Source organism: Hipposideros armiger, unplaced genomic scaffold (genome assembly GCF_001890085.2).
Source record: "Hipposideros armiger isolate ML-2016 unplaced genomic scaffold, ASM189008v1 scaffold_1205, whole genome shotgun sequence".
NCBI lineage: Eukaryota > Metazoa > Chordata > Mammalia > Chiroptera > Hipposideridae > Hipposideros > Hipposideros armiger.
In genome coordinates this window covers 96,556-116,648 of record NW_017732555.1, presented here as the reverse complement: position 1 = coordinate 116,648, position 20,093 = coordinate 96,556, and the positions used below count along the sequence as shown (strand labels likewise).

The following is a 20,093-nucleotide window of genomic DNA, read 5'->3' as shown; positions in this document are numbered from 1 at the left end:
ACAGCTGAAGATACCGAGACTGACTCATCCCCACTTGCCCTTCTTACTGGGATCTGGACTAGAAACTGGATCTTTTCTTCATCCTCTGCTGCTTCCAGTACATTTAACTACTTCTTCTCTTATTGTTGTGGTTTTTATATCCCTCTTAGCCTAGGGGAGCATCATTGGAAACTCAGAAACTTCTTAGAGAATGAACACTAGGAGAAGTCAGAGTTTCTTGGAAGAAGTCTGCTGTGTAATTTTTAAGTACTAGCATAACTGTACTGATACTGCTGTATTCTCTATCTAACCTGCCTATCCATGAATTCAATAAATGCATTCAATAAATTAAGTGTCACTTACGTGCCAGGCACCTCAGTAGGTACTTAAGATCTAGAAATGAACAAGGCCAAGTCCCTGCTTTTGGGGAGCTTAGATTCTAGTGTAGCACTGTCCAAAGGAACATTCTGTGATGATCACCATGTTCATTCATATCTGAGCAGCCAACATGGTGGTAGCCACTAGCACTTGAAATGTAGCTAGTGTGACAAGGAACTGAATTTTTAATTTTGCTTAGCATGCAGCTATTGGCTAGCATACAGACCAGCAGAGTTCTCATGGAATACTTTTATAGACAATAGTGAGGGGAATTCCAAATGTTACACTCAATTGCCAAGAAAGGCAAACTACAGGGGGAAATAAGTCTTTTCCTTGGAATGATAGAGACTGCCTTTTTAGCATATCACTGTCACTCCAGAAGTGGAGATGGGCCTTTCAGCTTTCTCTCTTCTCAAGGAAATTGTCTTCTTCATAAGCTAAAAATGGCACCTCATTTTCCTGAAGAATCATTCTCTTTGGATCTTAACTACTGAACACAGAAGAGTAATTGAAGGAACCTGATCTGTGTTGCATCTGGGAGAGCAGCTGAAGGGGCCAGACAGAGCATGAGTGGCTCAGAGAGAGAGAGTATATGGTTCCTTCAAGCTGGATTGAAGCAGAGAGAGGCTTGAGGCTGCTGCCTGTAGAGAGGGCTGCAGTTTGAAATGACTACTTTACACTGTACTGGGTTTTGTAAGTATGACTCCTGCTTTGGTCTGTGGCCTCAATGCCCACTGAGGATTCTCCATGATGCCCTCCCTCCCTTGCAGGACACAGTTCATGTTCAGGCCAAACCTAGTACCACACCTGGTTCCATCTTTAATCCCTCGTTGCCATCTAATGTTGAAGAAACAGCTCTACTTCCTCCCCCTGGTATGTGGAAGGAGAAGAGAGTCCATAGCACAAACCCACAGGCCATTAGAACTGGAAGGGGCCTTTGAGATCCACGTAAGACCCTTTTGGTTTTCCATGATTCCAGGAAGTTAGGGGACTTGCCCAGGGTCAAACAGTGACAGCAGAGTCAGGACCAGAACCCTGGCTGCATCACCAGCTCAGTCTTTCTCCCAGCGCTGCACAACAGTCACAAGGGTGGGAAAAGACCTAGACTGGAATGTTGGAGTAGGTCCAATGCAAGGATTTGTAAGTCCTGGGTTCTAAGTTCAGATCTGCACCAACTCACCATTACTTTAAAGAAATAATTTTTCTTCTCTAAGCCTTAGTTCCTTGCTCTACAAAATGGAGAAGTTAGGCCACATGATTTTTCCCCCCCTTCACAGTCCAATAGTGAATATGTTTGCATAGGTTTCAATGAAGCACATTTAAGGAAGTTAATTACCCATTGTCACCTCAAACTGCACACCACTATGAATTGAGCTTAATGCATAAGCGCAAGGAACACGCAGCCCCTTTCTTCTCTCAGCATCTCAGTTTTCCACTGTGTCCATAGCAAACACTCAAATAACCCAAATAGTAATGACCTTTTGACTTGTAGCCTTCTATGGAAAGGGCCTGAACATTTTATATACGTATTTTTTTAAGGAAAGTGAGAATTAAGTTTTGGGTCAGGGGAGGCAACCAGGACCAGAGAGTGGCCACTCAGAAAGAGGGTCTGGTACCTAGGGGCTTTGCCAAGCCAGATTCAGAAAAGCTTCCAATGTCAGTGAAAATCGTTCCGCAGAGCAGGATATGCCCTCTGCTCCTGAGTACTGCCAAAGTGGTCTCAGCCCTCGCCTGTGACCTCTCCCTCCCACTCCCAGAGGGAGGCCTTATCAACTGAGGGGGAAACAGGCAAGGGGGAAGTGACTCATTTAGGAGCCTCTTCTGAGCTGGGGACAGAGTCAACTTAGTCTTTGAAAACTTGGGCTCAAGGTCCTACAATTCTAAGACTGGAAATATATTTAGAAAAAAGAGAGACCAGAAAAGCTCTTTTGTAAATCTCATAGCTAAAGACAAACATGGTCTAAACATGGGTAATTAATTGTAATCTGCTTTGGTTTTCTTACTCACTAGTTAATTTGATTGTCTGTTTCCTGGGGTTTGGAGATTATTACAGAAATCGTTTGTATCCAAACATTGCAGTGCCCTTCCCGGTTACCATGAAGGGCGCTGGACACAGGACAGAGGTATTCCTTGGCAACGCATGAGCTGGTTAAGGAGACGTTCAGTTAATTAGGATGGAAGGATTCAAGCTCGACATTCAGGCATAAGCATTACCATATGTTGGTCGAAGAGGATTCAAGGCCAACTGCAGTCAGGGGTAACATCTGAATGTGGCAATAAGAATGAACTGCGTGAAAAAGTCTTATGAGCTTATGGCCTTGAAACTCATGCAGTTACCTAGAGCTGAGTCAGGTCCTCTTTGTGTACTTCCTTCCGTTTCCTGCCTCTTCCCTACTGGACCCCATTTATTTCTGGGTGTTTAGTTCTTAGATCCCAGGGAAGGGAGTTAGTTATGTTTGGCTTTTGGCAGCCTCCCCACCCTCCACATCATAGGCGGGTCTAGCTGTTCTCAAAGGCTGTAGTGCCCCAGTGTGGAGGCCTGTGGTAGGGCCTGGGACACCCAGCATGGAGGAGGAGGAGGCCAAAGAGAGAAGGAAGCCATGGGGCAGTAGATCAGTTGGCCTGCCAAGACTACACTGTGGGACCCAAAGCAAGAGGCTGTCTCTTGGTGCTGTTCCCTATAAAGGGGATCCCAAGGCCTCTCAGCAAAGTAGCACTGCCCAGGAGCTCAAGAAGTGGCACTAGTTTAAAAGGAAATTAAGCAACACAGTGTAAGCAGAAAAGGCAGAGGCACAGCTTTATTTCGTGCCAAGAGCACAGCTTGGGTCCCTATGCCTGTCAAGACACTTAGCCTTGTGGGTCTTAGTTCCTTGTTTGTAGCATGACAGAATTGAAGTGATCTTGACCTCAAAGTTCTGAAATCCTGTGAACATCCTAAATGTCATATCTGAATATATACACTGTGAGCAGATCCTGAAATCACAGATGCACACATGGGCACACACACGCACACCATCACTCATAGGCGCCTGACAAGGTCGTGGGCATTAGTAGACATCTGATAAATCTAGATATTCCAGTCAGTGGGATACTAGATGAATAGGCTGTATATTCTTTATTCATAAGATAAAATTAATAATTCCCTTCTGGTCCCTGTCTCCGTCCCTCCTAAGGCTGAGGGAGGAGAGCTCCTGAGGTGTCAGGGCTCTAAGCTCTCTGAAGCCCAGTGGGAAGACAAGACCTTATTAAAACAAGTAAACAAACAAACAACCCAGCCACTCCTTTGAATGAGCCGTCCTCAGGGTTCCCAGGCTGGCAAGGGTGGCAGCGTGTTGACTGCTTGCCAAAGCCTGACTCCCTAAGCTCTGAGAGCTGAGGCACGGGAAAACAGGTAACATGACAAAGGGATGATGGTCTGGGGCCCTGGCGTTGGGCCAGCACACAACTGGCAGCCTGGAGAGTTTGGGACTTCTCACTTCCTGGCATGTTTGGTACAGTCCCATGTTTTGTAACACAGAAAGTGCCCCATTAGAGGGGAAGCAGTAAGTCATTTCAGGAAACTGAGCCTGACCTCTCAGCAGCTTAGCAGTGTTGGAACAGGCAGGGCAGAATTTCCTAGGATTTCAGCTGCAGCGTAAACCTCTGAGGAATCGGCTAAGAACTGTTTTACAGATGGATTTTATCCAGGAGAATCCCAAAGCAGACTTAGCCTCAGAGCCTCAGAGTCAGAGAAAGCTGGAGAGGATAGTCGGTGTGTGGGGGGTGGGGCGGGGAAGGGGGGAGAGGGAGACAGACCTGTGCCAGGCTCTGAGCTAGCCACTTCTTTATGGCATTTCACGTGACATAACAGAGCAGTATATTCAGCCTCAGTTTACCTAGGCGGGAACTGAGCTTAGAAAGGTTAAGTCACTTACTGGGGGTCTTGCAGGTTTAGAGGAGTAGCCGTGGTTTCCAACCCCACCCTGTCTGACTTGGAGGCTATGTCCTAGCCACTCCATTCTACCCACTCCCTTAAGTACCAAGGTATGACTCTTAGCCACGCATGGTTTAAATCAAATTTAACTGGTTGCAGGAATGAGATGGGGATGTATTCATAACGAAGAAATCAGATCATGGGCCGGCCAAGTGGCTCAGTTGGTTAAGAGCTCACTCAAGAGTTTGAGCTCTGAGCAACAGTGGTTCTAGTCCTGGCCCGAGCTGAGCTGCCGCTGAGCTGCCAACAGGCGGCAGGATGGCTCAGCTTAAAAAATAAAAATAAATCAATCAATAAAAAATAAATCAGATCAGCCACTTTCAATTGGTTCTGAGATTGGTGCTTCCCATCTCCTGCATTAAATACCTTTTTTTACTCCTTAATGCTGAGGGTGATTTTACCAGCTTATGCCAGCCAATGCTCAAGCAATGTTACTTCCCTGCCTGTTTCTCCTTTCCTGAAAAGCTGGGTGTATTTGTTTTCCATTACTCAACATTAGAACCCTAGTGACTTAAAACACATTCATTTGTTATCTCACAGTAGGCCAAGAATCCAGGCTTAGCCGGGTCTCTTCTCAGTCTGCTTGCAATCCAGCTGTTGGCTAGGCTGCTTTCTCATCTGGGGGCTCAACTAGGATCCACTTCCAACCTCATTCTGATTGCTGGCAGAATTCATTTCCTTGTGGTTGTGGAACTGAGGGCCCCAGCTTTTTGCCGGATGTTGGCTAGAAGCCACTTGCAGGTCCTCGAGGCCACCCACAGCTGCCTGCCATGTGGCTGTCTCCACAGGCAGTTCACAACGTGCTGCTTCTCCAAGGCCAGCAAGAAGAGTGAATCACTGAGAGCCTTCTATGTGTAATAGAATGGAATCACAGGAGTGACATTCATCACGTCTGCTGTATGAAATGACCCAACCACAGGAGTGATATCCATCACCTCTGCCATATTCTATTAAAAAGCAAGTCTTGGGTCTCACACTCTAGGGGATGGAATTACACAGAGGCGTGAATATCAGCGAGTGGGATGACCAGGGTGTCACTTAGGATCTGTCTGCCACACTGGCTATCTACTTTTAATATATTCATAAAGTTCACTTTAAAAAAAACTAACACCTACTATGTGTTAAATATTATGCCAGCAATTAGAGCTAAAAAAAAAAAAAAAGAGGTCTCTGCTTTAAGTAGCTCAGTCTTTTGTGGAAGACTGATCATTTAATATAATGTAGAAGGTGCTGTGATTCAACCAGGTACAGGGTGCTATAGGTGCCCAGACCAGTCAGGCACAGCTTCCTGAAGGAGACAAAACCCATCTGGAGTGGTGGGAAGTAGCCAGGTAACTGAGGGTGGAGCTGGCCTTGCAGGAAAAGGAGTGAACAGGAGAAAGGTTTTGAGTGTAAGACAAGAGCCAAGGAACAGAATGCTTGTTGGTGAAGCTGAAGAATTGATAGGAATGAGGCCATGGAGGGCCCAGCGTGCCTTGGTAAGGGGTTTAGACATTTCTGGAAATGAAGATCTTTAGAAATAGGATGGGGTTGCTTTGTACCCTGGATGGCAGCAGGTATCTAAACTGGCCAGTCCCCTCTGCCCTGCATCCCTATAGCACTTACTCCTTGTCTTTGCGCCTTCGTGTCACACACAGAACTCTACTGGTCAGTGCTTCGTACACTGAACTCTTAAGACTGTCCACTTCTTTTGCTGGCTTGGATTTTTATCTACACAGACATCTCTTGAAGTAAATGATACGAAGAATGGGATTTGACCTGTGAGACTATTTGGTGGAATTTGGTGCACGTGTAAGACGTAGGTATCCCTCTGCCTTACATTCTCCCCCAAAGGTTCACCCAAAAATCCATGAAAACCCATCCTCCTAATCAAATACTCTCAGCTTAATTCTTCAAATCCAGGACTTATTTTATTATTATTTTTTAAGGATTTTTATTGGGGAATTGGGGGATGGGAACAGTGCTGGGGAATTGGGGGAAGGGGAACAGACAAGTTGCTGTCATTTTGTTCTTCATTCTAGTTGTGGAGGATGTTGCTTCACTGGCCCAAGTTGGCACCATCATTGCGCTTTTCCCGGGCGAGGCACATCAGTTGCCGGCTTCTGGACGGCTGCTCACTGCGGCTGCTGGCCGCTCACGCTGGCTGCTGGCTACACACGGTAGCCCATGGCAACCCACTGCAGCAGGGGCTGCAGCCTACGCCATTGCCGGCGACTCACGGCAGCCCAGCTCCAGGCCGAGCTGTTGTTCAGCATCTTAGCTGTGGAGGGCAGTGTCACTGGCCCTCATATGTGGGATCCGAACCAGGGTCCTCTGGCATCCCAAGCCAGTTCTTAACCAATGCACCACTCGGCTGGCCCAATCCAGGATTTATTTTCATTTACCTACATACTCTTCTTGAAACTGACCTGAATCATTCAAAGGAGGGAGAGGTGTTGAGGGGGAAGGATTGGGGGAAGGGGTGATGACAAGAGCATGGGTTTGAAAATCAGACCTGATATGGTCCCAGCACTGCCAGTGACAGACTGTATGCCTTGAACATGTCCATAAGCTTTCTCCATCACAGTTTCATTATGTGTAAATGGGAGGCAGTAGTTCCCACCCCACTAAATTTTTTTAAAGATTAAATAAGAGGGTACCTGTAAATCACACGGCACGTAATAGGTACTCTAGTAATGTTAACTTCCTTCTCTTTCCAACATCTGTTTGTTGAAGTGGTCATATAATGATTTCCCTTAAGGACAGGGGCCAGCCATGGTTTCTCTTTTCGTTAAATTTATTGGGGTGACAATGATTAGTAAAATTACATAGGTTTCAAGTATACAATTCTATAGTACACCATCTATTTATCACATTGTGTGCTTACCATCCAGAGTCAGTTCTCCTTCCATCACCATATATTTGACCCTCTTTACCCTCTTTTCCCATTCTTCACTCCATGTTTTCTATCTTTATATTCAGAGCCCTTCACACAGTGTCTGGCAACAGTGGTTGACATAACACATACTTGTTGAAGGAATGAGCAATCAACAAACAAATGAGAAAACAGTGCAGTCATGTTTTGTAGCAAATTCCTGTGGAAGATCATCACTGCACTTCATTTTCCTATGATCCAGAAACAGCGGCCACGGCTGGTGCTGCCATCCTTCTGCTCAGGAGGACATGTGGCCAGTGGCTGAGCACATACTTGAATGCTGTGTCTGCCTCTTCCCAGCTGTGGGACCTGGGCCAAGTTCTACAGTCTCTCAGCCTCATTTTCCTCATGTGTTCAGTGAGGGAAGTAATGGCACCTACCTCAAAGGGCTGAGTAAGGACTGAATGAGATCATTTATATTGAAAACATTTAGTAAGATGCCTGCCTCCTTGTAAACACTCAATACATGTTAGCTAATAAATTACTTTCGTGAAAAGGTACAGAATGGTGACAATGGCTTTGTTTGGTCTGTGTACTTTTTTCTGACCTACCAAGGCTGTGAATCAGAGCCTCTCATGTAGCTTTGGGCTGAAACCATTTCAGAAGGACTAAAAATCACCCATGTTTAAGTATTTTTAGCTGATTTTAGTGGCTTAGAGAGTGAGGAGGTGGAAATGGGAAGAGGAAAAAATTAGTCTTTGCAACCTGAAATGACTCTTCATTTTTATCTGTTTCTCCCAGATCTCCCCACCTTTTTTTTTTTTTGCGTGGGTAGGGGTAGGGCTGTTCCCTCTCTATGTTTTAAATCCCACTTTCCAGTTGTTGCAGTGGAGATTTACTGCATAGACTGTTACCTCTCCTTCACTCCCTGAAACCCAGTGGTACCTCAGATTTCTGGACATGAACAAGCAGGTCAGGGTTCTAGTCACACTGCTGTCCTATGCTGCTGCGTGAGTTGAACAAGTTTCCTAACCTCTCTGTTGCCTTCTTTTCCTCATCTGTGAAGTGAAAATAACAATGATGTCCTGCCTGTCTCACGGGGCTCTTGGAGGACCCATAAGTGATTATATAAAAGCCTTAAGCTTCAGCACTACAGTGGTGCCAGTGCTACATGTCATTTCTATCAGTGAGCTCCATCTTTTTTGCTTGGCTTGTCCTGCCTTTCTGAGTGTAGTCACTGCCTTCTCACCTTCCTTTATCTTCCTGCAGAAGCTTTCCTGACTTCCACACACCTTGGAGCACTTCCACATTGGCCTGCCAGCCTGAAAGGCATCAGGGACTCACTGTGTCTCTGTATTAACCTCCCGCCTTCCACAGTATCCCACAGGGACACAGCATCTTTTATCCCATGGACACCTCTGCCCCCGAACCAGCTGGACTTGCCTCTATAGGGACACAGAGACTCTACACAACAGACACTGTCCCTCCAGGGGTGCCTAATTTCCATGGTTTTCTATAGAACCTATAACCTAGAAACAGAATCTTTTGGACTGACAAAGAGTCAGAGACTGATGCTTTAAACATGAAACTGAACTGAGTGGTTGCTTAGAACACTAACCCACATTCTATCCTCAGGTGTCTCTTGGAGGAGGAAAAGTGTATGAAAGCATGCAGAAATGGTAAAGTCCTGAAGAGGAGATTGTCATAAAATTATAAATCATGGCCATATTTACTGAGTGCCTATTATTATAGGCAGGGGACGGCACCAAGTGTTATTGTAACCTTCGTGATCTCATTTAATCTGATTTGGGGATCGCTGTGTCCCCAGCTTGCTGTATATCCTTGGGCAAACAGAAGCATCTTCTGATCCTATTTTTCAGGGAATAATAATAGTTCATCATGCACAATGGATTGAACTTTTGAAACTTTTATCCTTATTTCCTTGGGAGGCAGCTCAGATGGGAAGAAATGGTATTACTCTGCAGAGTGGGGACTAAAGGTCCCACAGGGAGTGTAAGTAACTTAGGATCTTAGGATCACAGAAGGAAAAGGGCACCCTGGCCAGACTTCCCCAGTGCTTAATGACTATAGACACCCAGCTCAGGGCTGTCTCTCCTCTCCCTGGATACCGTCAATGAGTGGAAACTTGGTTCCTCCCCTGCTCCAAGTCATTCAGTGACTCCCAGCTTTCTTCCTGATGGAAGCTAAACTCCCCTCCCTGCCTCCCAACAACGTGGCTTGTGTCTCCCTCTCCAGTGAAAGCTGTCCAACAGACTTATTCTACAATATTCATCCATCACTGCTGGGTTCCCCTCTGCACCTTTTCTTGTGTTACTGTCTTATCTGGAAAGCTTTGTTGTCTTCTCAAATCCCGTATACTCCTCAAGACCTTCCCAGATGGCTATAGATCATGTTAGCAGAGAAGGGACCTGGGTCTTCTGATGCCCAGTCTTGAAATATTCCTGTTCACATGGAACTTGCAGACATTTATTCTAGGAAAACTGCAAAGATTGTTAGACAATAGGCATAAGCATATGTGCAGATGTTATTTTTAAGTACCTAGTATATGCCAGACACTCTGCTGAGCGTTCCAAATACATTATCTGATACTAATCGTCATTCTGCCCTGCGAAGTGTAGGTATTGTTATCCCCATTTAAGAGACTTGGGAAATGAATTTTAAAATAATTAACTTGTTCACAGTCCCACAACTAGTAAGAGTTTGGCGTCCAAGGATGTGCTCCTTCGACACTGCAAACACTCCACTTGTGCCTCTGGGCAAAAAGTCGTTGCTACTGGGGGACGGAAAGGTGTCGTTCAGATCCTAGGGAGACTTACAACAGAGGCAAAGAGAAATGTGTTTTATTATGTCACCACCCCTGGTCTAATGGCTGCTTTCCCAATTACAAACTGCTGCCTCCCTACAGCAGAGGACAGAGCTCCATCACCTTTTTAGCAAGAATGAAACAAGGCCTCCCCACATGGGCTGCTGGGCCCTGTCACATAAAAGCATCAGGGAACCTAAAAAGCATTTTCCCTGCTAACCACCCCCTGGGGAAGCTGCTTAATAGCCTCTTTATGGGATGGAAAACAGTTTTGTTCATAGAAAAGAAAGAGGGGCATCCCTGCAGGTTGGAGTTCTTCAACTGGATGTCCTTCTTAAGCCCCCAAATAGCTCAGCAATTTTTTTTTCCTTTTCGGATTAGCTTTATTTAAAAAACCCACAGCATTTTCCTTAAAATTGGCCAGCCTTGGTGGTAGCATCCCCAACCCCCCAGCAGGCTTGCTATTCCATTGATTATTAGATGTACAGGCTACAGCAGCTGAAAGCAAGAGGCCATTAGCCCCACTAACTGAAAGGGTTCACCGCCAGGAGACTGATTCTGAAATTAGGTCTTTATGATCAATATATCTTGCTCCATTAGGTTCATTTCCTCTGAAGGAAATGGGTAGGGCCATTATGGTTTATGTTTATTGACAGGCCTCTCCACTGCCTTCCTTTAGCTTCCTAGGAAGGAGGCCCAAGGGGACAGAAACTTCAGAGATGAAGTTGTTAAGCTGAACTGCCCAGGCTTTCTGCAAGCCTATCTCATTGGCTTGGGTGACAAAAGGTATCTGAAATACCTTGTGTGAAAGTGGCAGAATGAATTATTTTGTTAGGTAGGAAAGAGTGACCAACTCTACCAGGTGCAAAAAAGGTAGCATGTGTTTGGGCACAGGTGGAAGGACGTTGGACACGTGGAAGAACTTTGTGAGTGCAAGGGCCATTAGGTAATCAAGAGACATTGTTGAATCACCTCTTCTTAAGGTCTGTAAAAGGAAGAAAGATTCCATCAAAGACACAACCTTGAAGGAAGTACGATCTTGTCTGGTTATAAGGTGGATTAAACGGGATGGTCTCAAAATCCTTGTCAGCCATGGAATCGCCGTTTATCATGTATGGTTTCCTCTTGAGAACCCCCAAACTCTTTATAAATGTCACATCTTTTTTTCTCCACCTCCTTGTGCGAGCCTTCATCACCTCCTCTTTGAAGATGAAAAAAACGAAAGCACCAAATTGGGAAATGGCTTGCTGCAGGGAAAGGGCACCTAAAAACCAGTGCCCATGTTCTAGTCCCTGCAAGGACCCACTGTGACTACAATATGTGGCCAATCCCCAATTTTACTTGAGCCAGGAAGCCTTGGCTAAAATACCACCTGTGTCCCTCTTTGGCTTGTGTGGCTCTTAGCTGCTCCATATTTGCTGGCCTCTGACCATTATTAAAACTGGGACTGAAACTGTACAGATCTTATTATGCCCTGGTAGAGGAGAGGATAACCATATCAGAAAATGAAGCTTTGATGAATGGGCAATGATGGATGAGAGGAGTTGGAGTATGCAAATTCAGGGAATTGAATTTGTAGCCCTGTTAAGTGTCTCGCATCCTTGGGCAGTGGAGTGCCTGGATTTATGTCTACTCTGTATTTTGTGTCCATCCACTCCATCCTCAGACTCTGCTGTTCCTGATGGGGGGCTTTGTACATAGGGGATACCCTTTCCTGCCAAGAAGCTCAATTCTAACCTGAAAGGCACCCCCGGAGTCTGGAGCAGATCTCCATGATCATATCCAGTGAGAGGCTTAGAGGCCACTCCTCCCTGGGTTTCCAGAGAAGGAGCTTAAAGGCCATCAGCTGAGATGCTTCCTAGGGCTGTACGCTCAGTGCTTCTACTCAGTATACTCTTTTCACTGATTCAGACTTTAGCCACAGCTTCAGAGCCAGCCTCTGGATTGAGACAACCCAGAGATGATTGGACAGCTGACCTGCCAGGGTAGAGCCACTCAGGTCCAGAGAGGCTCCTAACAATACCAGCATCCCTGTTTGTCATGAGAGTTTAAGCCTGTTAAGTGCCTAGTGCATGGAACGTCTTCAAGCATTACTAACTTCTTTATTCTTATATTTCTCCTACTAGTGAAACAAATAGATGGCAGAATCACCTGCTTGCCCTCTGTTCTCCGGATAGTAAGCTACTTCATATCATCCTATGAAGGAGATCAGCACTGAGCAGGTGATTCTTTATAGAGCAAATAAAAGCCTCTGACCTAAAGCCACATTATAAAATAGCAGCTCTTTTTCCAATATACCCTAAAAGAATCCCTCATTTTTGCTTAGTGGCACCAGGGCTTCTTTCTATGACTGAACTCACCAACCAGGAAAAATAGGAGTCAGGTTTTTACCTAATTTGCACATCCCCCAGCCTAGTGCAGATCTAAGGAAAAGAATGACATATCTGATTAATTAGGCCATCTTTTAATTGAATTCACAGTATTAGAGGTGGGAAATTTAACAACTGGTATCCTGGAGGTTGAGAACATTTTTTAAAATCCTGCAGTTAGCATTAAATATTTCTAAAATTTGAGATTGTCACAGCTACATGAAGGACATTCCATTTAATTTTGGTTGCATAGGGAGCTTCATCCATTTCGAGGATTACATGCTTGACTCCTTGCCTTCTCTTTTCCTACATAAATAAGTCCTTGGTCACAGAGAACCAATGCACAGAGCAGATGAGAACCTGAGGCCACAAGTTTATGTCTACCAGTAATCCAAAGCCAATGACAGAACGACTTCAAGTAATTGGAACGCTCAACAAATCAGTTTTCTACTTAACGGAATCAAGGTCTTGTAATTTTGAGGGAATATATTTCCATTTCTATTAGTATATATGCTACCTATTATTTTTTACATCAGGTTTTAGATACTTGAGTTTTGTTAAGTGCAATAAGATAGTTTGTCCTCCTCCGAAGGCCTGTGAGAGATGTATCACCCTGGAGAACCCGGGGGCCTGGGTTAACCTGTCCACCTGAGCCAGGGATGGCGTGAGTATTTACCAAACTGAGTATTGAGTGCATTGGGGACTGAAGGGATTCCTTAGACAGGAAATAAGAGCTTGAGGGATAGCCTAGAAGAAATGTCTGGCTTGCAAAACAGAAAGAGACAAGGAATCCAAGTCAAGCTAACAGAGAAAACTTGAGGAACATAGTGCCCCGCAATTAGACCAGGTGTCTGTTAATGATTCTTGATTTAGCTGTTAGCCCAGACCCCCAGATTCTCCAGGAAACAATAATTGAGCTCATCACTCACTACCACCCAAACCCAAATTTGTCTCTACTCCTGCATTCTCTCTCAGGAGTATCCCTACCAATCCATGTAGACATTCAAACTACAATTCTCATCAGTCTCCAAGATCGATCCTATCAATAATCCAAACATCCTCCCCAACATTCCATCCTCATTATACTTCAACCTCCCAACACCTCCCTTCTGATGTCGACAAGATTTTCTAAATATTTCAAGCATAGTAACAGTTTCTCTTAAGTACATCCCTCACATGCAAACCTGATCACACCTCTTCAACTTACCATCCTTCATTGCTCCCCACTGCATAAGGTTATCAGATCCACGCTCTCTAAAATGGTACAAAGACCTTCGTGAGCTGTCTGTCCCTTGCCTACCTTTTCAGCTGCATCTTTACTTTCTTCCAGCTTTACCTTTTTTTATTATTATTATTATTAGTTTCAGGTGTACAAAACAATGCAACAGTTATCCTTTTCACCCCTCACACAGTAACAACTCCCTCCCCCATCCACTGCCCTCCCACCCCCGATATCATACTTATCTATTACAATTCCATTGACTCCATTCCCACACTCTACTCCACATCCCGTGAATATGTACATATAATTATAGTTGACATACAATATTATTCAACATCAGCTTCAGAAATACAGTGCAGTGGTCAGGCCTCTACACCATCTATGAAGTGGTCTCCCTAACAAGACATGAGTCCACCTGGCTCCCTAAAATATTAACTCTAGCCATGCTCTCCACTTCAAATGCCCTCCTCTCCTCCTCTCTTTCTCTAGCCAGCCCTTGCTCTGATTTAAGATCCAGATCAAGCATCATTTTGTCTAGGACAGTCCCAAACTTGCACATTTTATAGCATCCTTAGTTTCTCAGTAATTTTTACATAGAGCCTGTAGGCCAACATAAATACCTGATAGTTCTGTTCATTTACCAGTTAGATCCAAACAACTTAGTAAGTATTTATCTTCTAACAACTTAAGAGCCATGTGAAAAAATAATGCACAGATTTCAAAGAAAATAATATTTTTATTTCACTCTTAAATAACCACAACTACTTACTAATGGATGTGTGTGTCTGTTGGGCACTGCACAACTGCTCAAACCTTAGAGTCAGGTTGTACACTGTCACTCTCATTTTCTGGTCCATATTTCTTTTCACTAGGCACTTGCTTTTTATTACAGCCATTTCCAAAACCACAGTTTCACAAAGATACGACATTAAGGAATGCAACACAATCTAATATTGAAACTGTAAATACCTTGAGCTAGTAGCTTATGGGATGTCCAACAGATGATGAGCGTTGCTAGGTTTCCCTCAAAAATTTAAAATATCCCATGGCACCTCTTTGAGCTTGCTGTGACATCCAACTTAGAGTAGCTTTGTATACAATTGGAGAACCTCAGCCCCAGAAACTCCCTCTTACTGAGTTAATATCCCTATTCTGAGCTGCCTCAGCACACTGAACAGCTCTGTCATGGCCATTACGATAGTACACTGTAAGAGGATGATTGTATGCCTGTTTCTAACTCTAAGACCGAACTCTGTGAGGGCAAGGACCATTCTTTCCTCTTCTCTGTATATCCAGTGATAATATAGTGCCTGGCGTACAGCTGTTGTTAAGCTGAGAGGAACTGAACTACCAAGAGGATCAGAGACCACCGTGGACCCAGTGAACCAGGGTGGCTGCAGAGGAAATCTGCCTAGATGACAATTAAACAGGAAATCCCAGTCAAGCTCAAAGCCTGTGGTTCCGAAAGGGAGTGAGAATCCTGTTGGACCTGGACATGAAGGCAGCCTGAATCTGCTCAGTCAGCCTGATCCCAGCCGAGGGAACCAGAGGCTATTGTCTCTGAAAGGGCACCAGCCAGTCAAACTTTAGATCAAAAAACTATAGTTAATACATTTTTGGTTTTCATTTGATTTCCTAGTGAGAGTTCCTTGTGAGGAAAAGGAAAAGAAAGAGAATGGAAAGAAGGAAAGGAGGGAAAGAAGAAGGTGGAAGGGGAGAAAGAAGGAAAAAGGGGGGAAAGGAAGAAAGGAAGAAAGAAGGAAGGGAAGAAGAGAGGAAGACATGCTTCTTTGTCTCACACAAAGTAGAAAGGGAATTTTCCTTTCCAAACCTCCCTTAAAGTCAGAAGGGCATCTCTGTGACCCTGGTGGTTGGGTAGAGCCATGGTCCTGGAGCCAAATCAAACTTGAACTCCAAATTCAACAGGGTTGGGGGCAGACAGTGGGAGGAACCCCAGCCATCCCAGCCAGAGGAAGCAAGGCCATCAGTGGGTGCTGCTAGTTCTTCCCAATTTGGATCATTTCCTTACAGCTGCTTGCCTGATTTTTGGATGAGCCATTATTTTTATCTGATTTGTGCTGTTTTTCCCCATCATGAGCAGGACATGAGAATTTGCATCATTTTTTCCCCACATTCTGCTAAGCATAAACCTAGACTTAATTGGGAAGGTTAGGTGTGACCAGGATCAGAAGTCAAATTTATGTTCTCACACGAGAGAACGTCAGCAGTTCACATGTCTCACTGATTCTAACTGTAGAGGTCCAATATAAATAATAAGTTGCTATAATTCAGTGGCTTTGGGGTTTAAAGGGCTACCCCTGCCTTATCTGCTCATGGTCTCCAGCTCTCTGCCAACTTCTGGGTCACTGAAGGTAGCAGCTATTCAGGCTCAGCCTGTGGTTTGGGGTCCACCCTCACACCCCACCACCCTTGGCATTGGACCTGTGGGATGGACCATGGAAGTGGGAGCTCTACGGCAACAGTCTTTCTTCAGTGAGGTGGAGAGGGGGAGGTGTGTTCTGCTGCTGCCCATGTTCAGTGGGCAGCGTTCTGGGAACTAGCTCAACCCAAATCGTCATTGGCCTGACAGTCGATGAAGGAGTAGCTGAGCTCTGTGCCTGCGGTTCACTAAGGAAGGTGGGATTTTACCTCTCGGGTGACCTCCTGCTTAGAGAATCACACACCTCTCAGATCGGTAACTACTTTCTAGAAATTTTCAAAAAAGCAAAACAACTTTATAGCACCAGGAAGTTCTTTCTGGTAACTAGCTTGAGTCCTTTGTGCTATAGCTAAAGCTTATTTTATTTTAGCTAACCTTTACTAAAAAAGGTACATCAGATACAATAACCTTCCATAAAATGGAAGACCTCTCAGACTTGCCTTCTTAAGAAAGAAGAATTTAGATTTCCTTAAACTTTCATCATAGCCTTTTCACCCAAACCTTTCATTATCTTTCTCAATTGTATTTCTGAGCCCTCTCCAAAACTTGTCTTCTGAGTTACAAAGACTCTGACTTAATTAGGTCTTTCATTTCTAGAGAATGCTACTACAGCTTAAAGAAAAATAAATTTCAGTAGGATATATTTAACTGGGAGAAGGGCATAGAAAAAAATAAAAGAAATTGGATCCTTTATATAAATAGCACATTGTACCACAAATGAGTTTTCCTCTTTCCTATTGTTTTTGAAACAATGGGTCTTTTAAATTTTTTTTGATGAATTTAATCCCTCAGAGATTCTAACTTCTAAAAGACAATGATTTGCATTCGATTGTAGGTACATGGCTTCTGGACCTGGAAAAAAAAAAAAGCAAGATTGTGGTCTCTGATTGCCTAGTAAGCAGTAAAGGGAACAGGGTTGGCAACTTGGCAGCAATGAAGCACCTCATCCAGGAGTCGGAGTGGGAGGGGTGTATCTGTCTTCCAGCCTTTTCTTCAGCAGTTTTTGTTCCAGGGGGTTCAGAGGGTCTGTCTTGCTTCTCCATAACTTCATCTTCTGTAAGTAGGCTTGTCTTCCATAATACTGTTCTACTCGGCTGTGCAAATTTCTTTATCTTGATCATTTGGTATTTGTGTTCAGGTTTTCATGGGGGGAAAGGAAGGCATTTAACTTACCTTTGGGCTGTGGAGCAGAGCCACAGACGCTGGCCTGGAAGTCAGTCTAGAGTCTGCCATCACTCAGCCATCACCTCAGCCAGGCTGCTTTGAGCACCTTACCTTCCTTCCTTCCCCTGAATTTCCCTTGTGTAAAGGGAAGAAGTTGGGTCCCAGATGATCTCCGAGGTCCCTTCGAATCTAACCCTTTATGACACTTAACAGCACCAGTTGTTCTAATTACTCCATAGAGGGACCAGGAAAAGGAAAGAGTTGGGTTCAGCAGCCAATCAGGAAAAGGAGGCTTCGAAAGAGTGTTGATTTAACTATAATCCCCTCCCCTCTTTTCTTCTCCCAAGGACCTGGAACTGGTATAGTGTAAAGAGATGGGAATGGTGGTTCACTGGTCAGCTTCTATGTGTCAGGCACTGTTCGAAGCTCCTTGTATATACGCACCTCACTATAGAGTAGATACACTAGATGTATGTCACCATCACCGCCCCATACAATCCCCACTCACCCCTTCCCCAGAAGAACCTACATTCTTCAGGTCTCACTTAAAGTGTCACTTCTTCAGTGAAGCTTTCACTGACTCTTCAGCTCAGGTTAGGCCTCCCTGTCTTGTGTTATGGTTCCCCGTGCTGTCTCTTCATTGCACCGACCACAGATGCAATTAAATAATTATCTGTAAAATTAATGTTTTCATGCCTGAAAACTCCGCAGGGACCGTATAAATCTTGTTTTCCACTGTATTCCTAGAGCCTAGCACAGTGCTGCCAAAGTAATAGCAATTCAGTGAGTATTTCTTGAACAAATATAAGCATGAGTGCATGGATGGATGGATCAATAGCAAAACTGAATCCAAACCCAGGACGCTGACTCTTGGAGACCAGTCTGAAATTTCCTAAGTGCTCTTGCTGTGTGCTTGTGCTCAAAGGCCTCGCTGCTATGACTATCCTGAGATGCCGCAGCACCGTTAGTCGGGCTTGGTGTTGTTTCCCCAGCAGTGGGAGCCACAGCAGCACTGCTCTGGCCACTTGTCCCCAAAGATGTCTCTGAAATAGTTGGACATCATGGACCCAGCCTGAAGCTGTTGGTGGTGGTTGGAGGTGGGTGGGAAGAGGCGCTGCAGTGAACCAAACCACATGTCCTTGTGGGCATTTAGCCCCCACCTTCTAACACACTTTTCCAAGGAGCTGGGGAAAAAAAAAAAAAGGTTGTGCAGGGGATCTGGGTCAGTAAATGTGAGTGGATAAAAAAGCAAGGAGGAAAAACCAAGACATGACAATCTTTAAGGAAGCAGAAATAAAACCCCCAGTGTGGAATCTGCTGAAAATAGACTGCATGGGCTGTCAGGCTGCATGCAGACCCAGCGCTAATCCCATGGAAATTAATTACGAGTCCTACGTCCATATGCCTTGCTGTGACCCTTGGGGGGAAATCCTGCTGCAGGCCTCTCCCCCTCACCACTGAGGAGGCTTTGATGTCACTGACTTCACACTCAATTCTTGCAACTGCAATGAGAAAAGCTGAGGCTAAAAATACTAACAATAGAAATTTGATTTCTTCTTCCAGACAAAAAGCCTTGGCATCCACAGGAGGAAGAAGTGTTCAGGCAGCATGTGACTGGTTGGTATAAAATAAATAAATTGAGAAAATAGCGTATAATTAACTATAAGTGTCTGTGGATGAGCAGGGATGTACAGCCTTTCTCTAATGGAGCCTTCCAGGGGGGGGAGATGAACCAAAAGACCATGTGACAAACTCATTTATCAAGCCCATTGCCTCCTCTGCCCTGGCCCCAGGGTGTGCTTCTCCTTAACACTGTTAAAGAAATGCAAACCATTTCCAAGCTAGAGTCCCTATCACAATATTCACCCCCCTTCCAGTCACTTTAAGTGTGTGGATGCTGGGCAAATGAATTTAGAAGAAAACCTCCTTACATTTCAGGATATTATCGCCCAGGGCAGACCCCACGAGGTAACCCTCCTGGAGTTTCCCTTGTCTTTTGGAGGCACATGGATTGAATCATAGACTGAACTGGAGGAACAGGCCGGGTGGGAAATCCCTCCTGGATTAGGAAAGGATTTGGAGTTTATCTGAGAATGCTTCCTAGAGAGCAGCCTTTAGGTTTTTTTTAAGGGAGTTGTGGGCTGCAGATGTAGCATGACAGGCAGAAAAGAAGTTGGTGTATCTGAGACTTGGTTATGAAGTGTGAGCTCCGAGTGGTAGATTTTTAAAGCACAAAAATGAAAAACCTTCCCCTTACAATGCCTGGGTGTGGAGCATATGGAGGGTGGGTCTGTCTCTTTGAGTTCTTCCCTTTCTTCCATTATTCTCAAGTGAGGCCTGCGGCTCTCTTCTGCCTTGCAGGTTATTCTCCCATGTGGGCGACCCCTTCCTGGACGATCCCCTGCCCCGGGAGTATGTGCTCTACCTCCGCCCCACAGGCCCCTTAGCACAGAAGCTCTTGGACTTTTGGCAGCAGTCGAAGCAGATCTGCGGGAAGAACAAGGCACACAACATCTTCCCCCACATCACCCTCTGCCAGTTCTTTATGGTGAGCTATGATCCCCCATCTGCCACCCCGAGGAGCCTGGTGCCCCATATCCCAGCCAACCCCCTGGGACCTGGAGTCAAAGTCAGAAGCCTCTCAGGAATCATGGGCTCGGAGAGTTGGATGGGCCGTCAAGGAATCAGTGAGGCTCATGGCTACTCACCCTAGCTTCTCTTTCAGTATCACCTGCGGCCCAGGAGCACCCCACATTTGGTATGACATCATGATGACCTCATGATGTGCTCCTCAGGACTCTAAGGACGAGCCTGACCCACTGAGTGACACACTGGTCTGGCAGCTGCAGCAGGGACAGCTTCATTAACCCTTCCTCACCTTTGTCTGTCG

The 20,093-nt window shown here is 45.1% G+C and overlaps 1 protein-coding gene across 1 annotated transcript in view; it reads left to right on the top strand.

Moving 5' to 3' along the window:
* UBASH3B (ubiquitin associated and SH3 domain containing B) overlaps positions 1–20,093 on the top strand; it is a 148,884-nt gene that overhangs the window by 94,196 nt on the left and 34,595 nt on the right. Inside the window, exons 2-3 of the mRNA XM_019632960.1 lie at positions 18,767–18,820; positions 19,565–19,751. Coding sequence (XP_019488505.1) covers positions 18,767–18,820; positions 19,565–19,751 — 241 coding nt within the window. The remainder of the gene's footprint in view (positions 1–18,766; positions 18,821–19,564; positions 19,752–20,093) is intronic.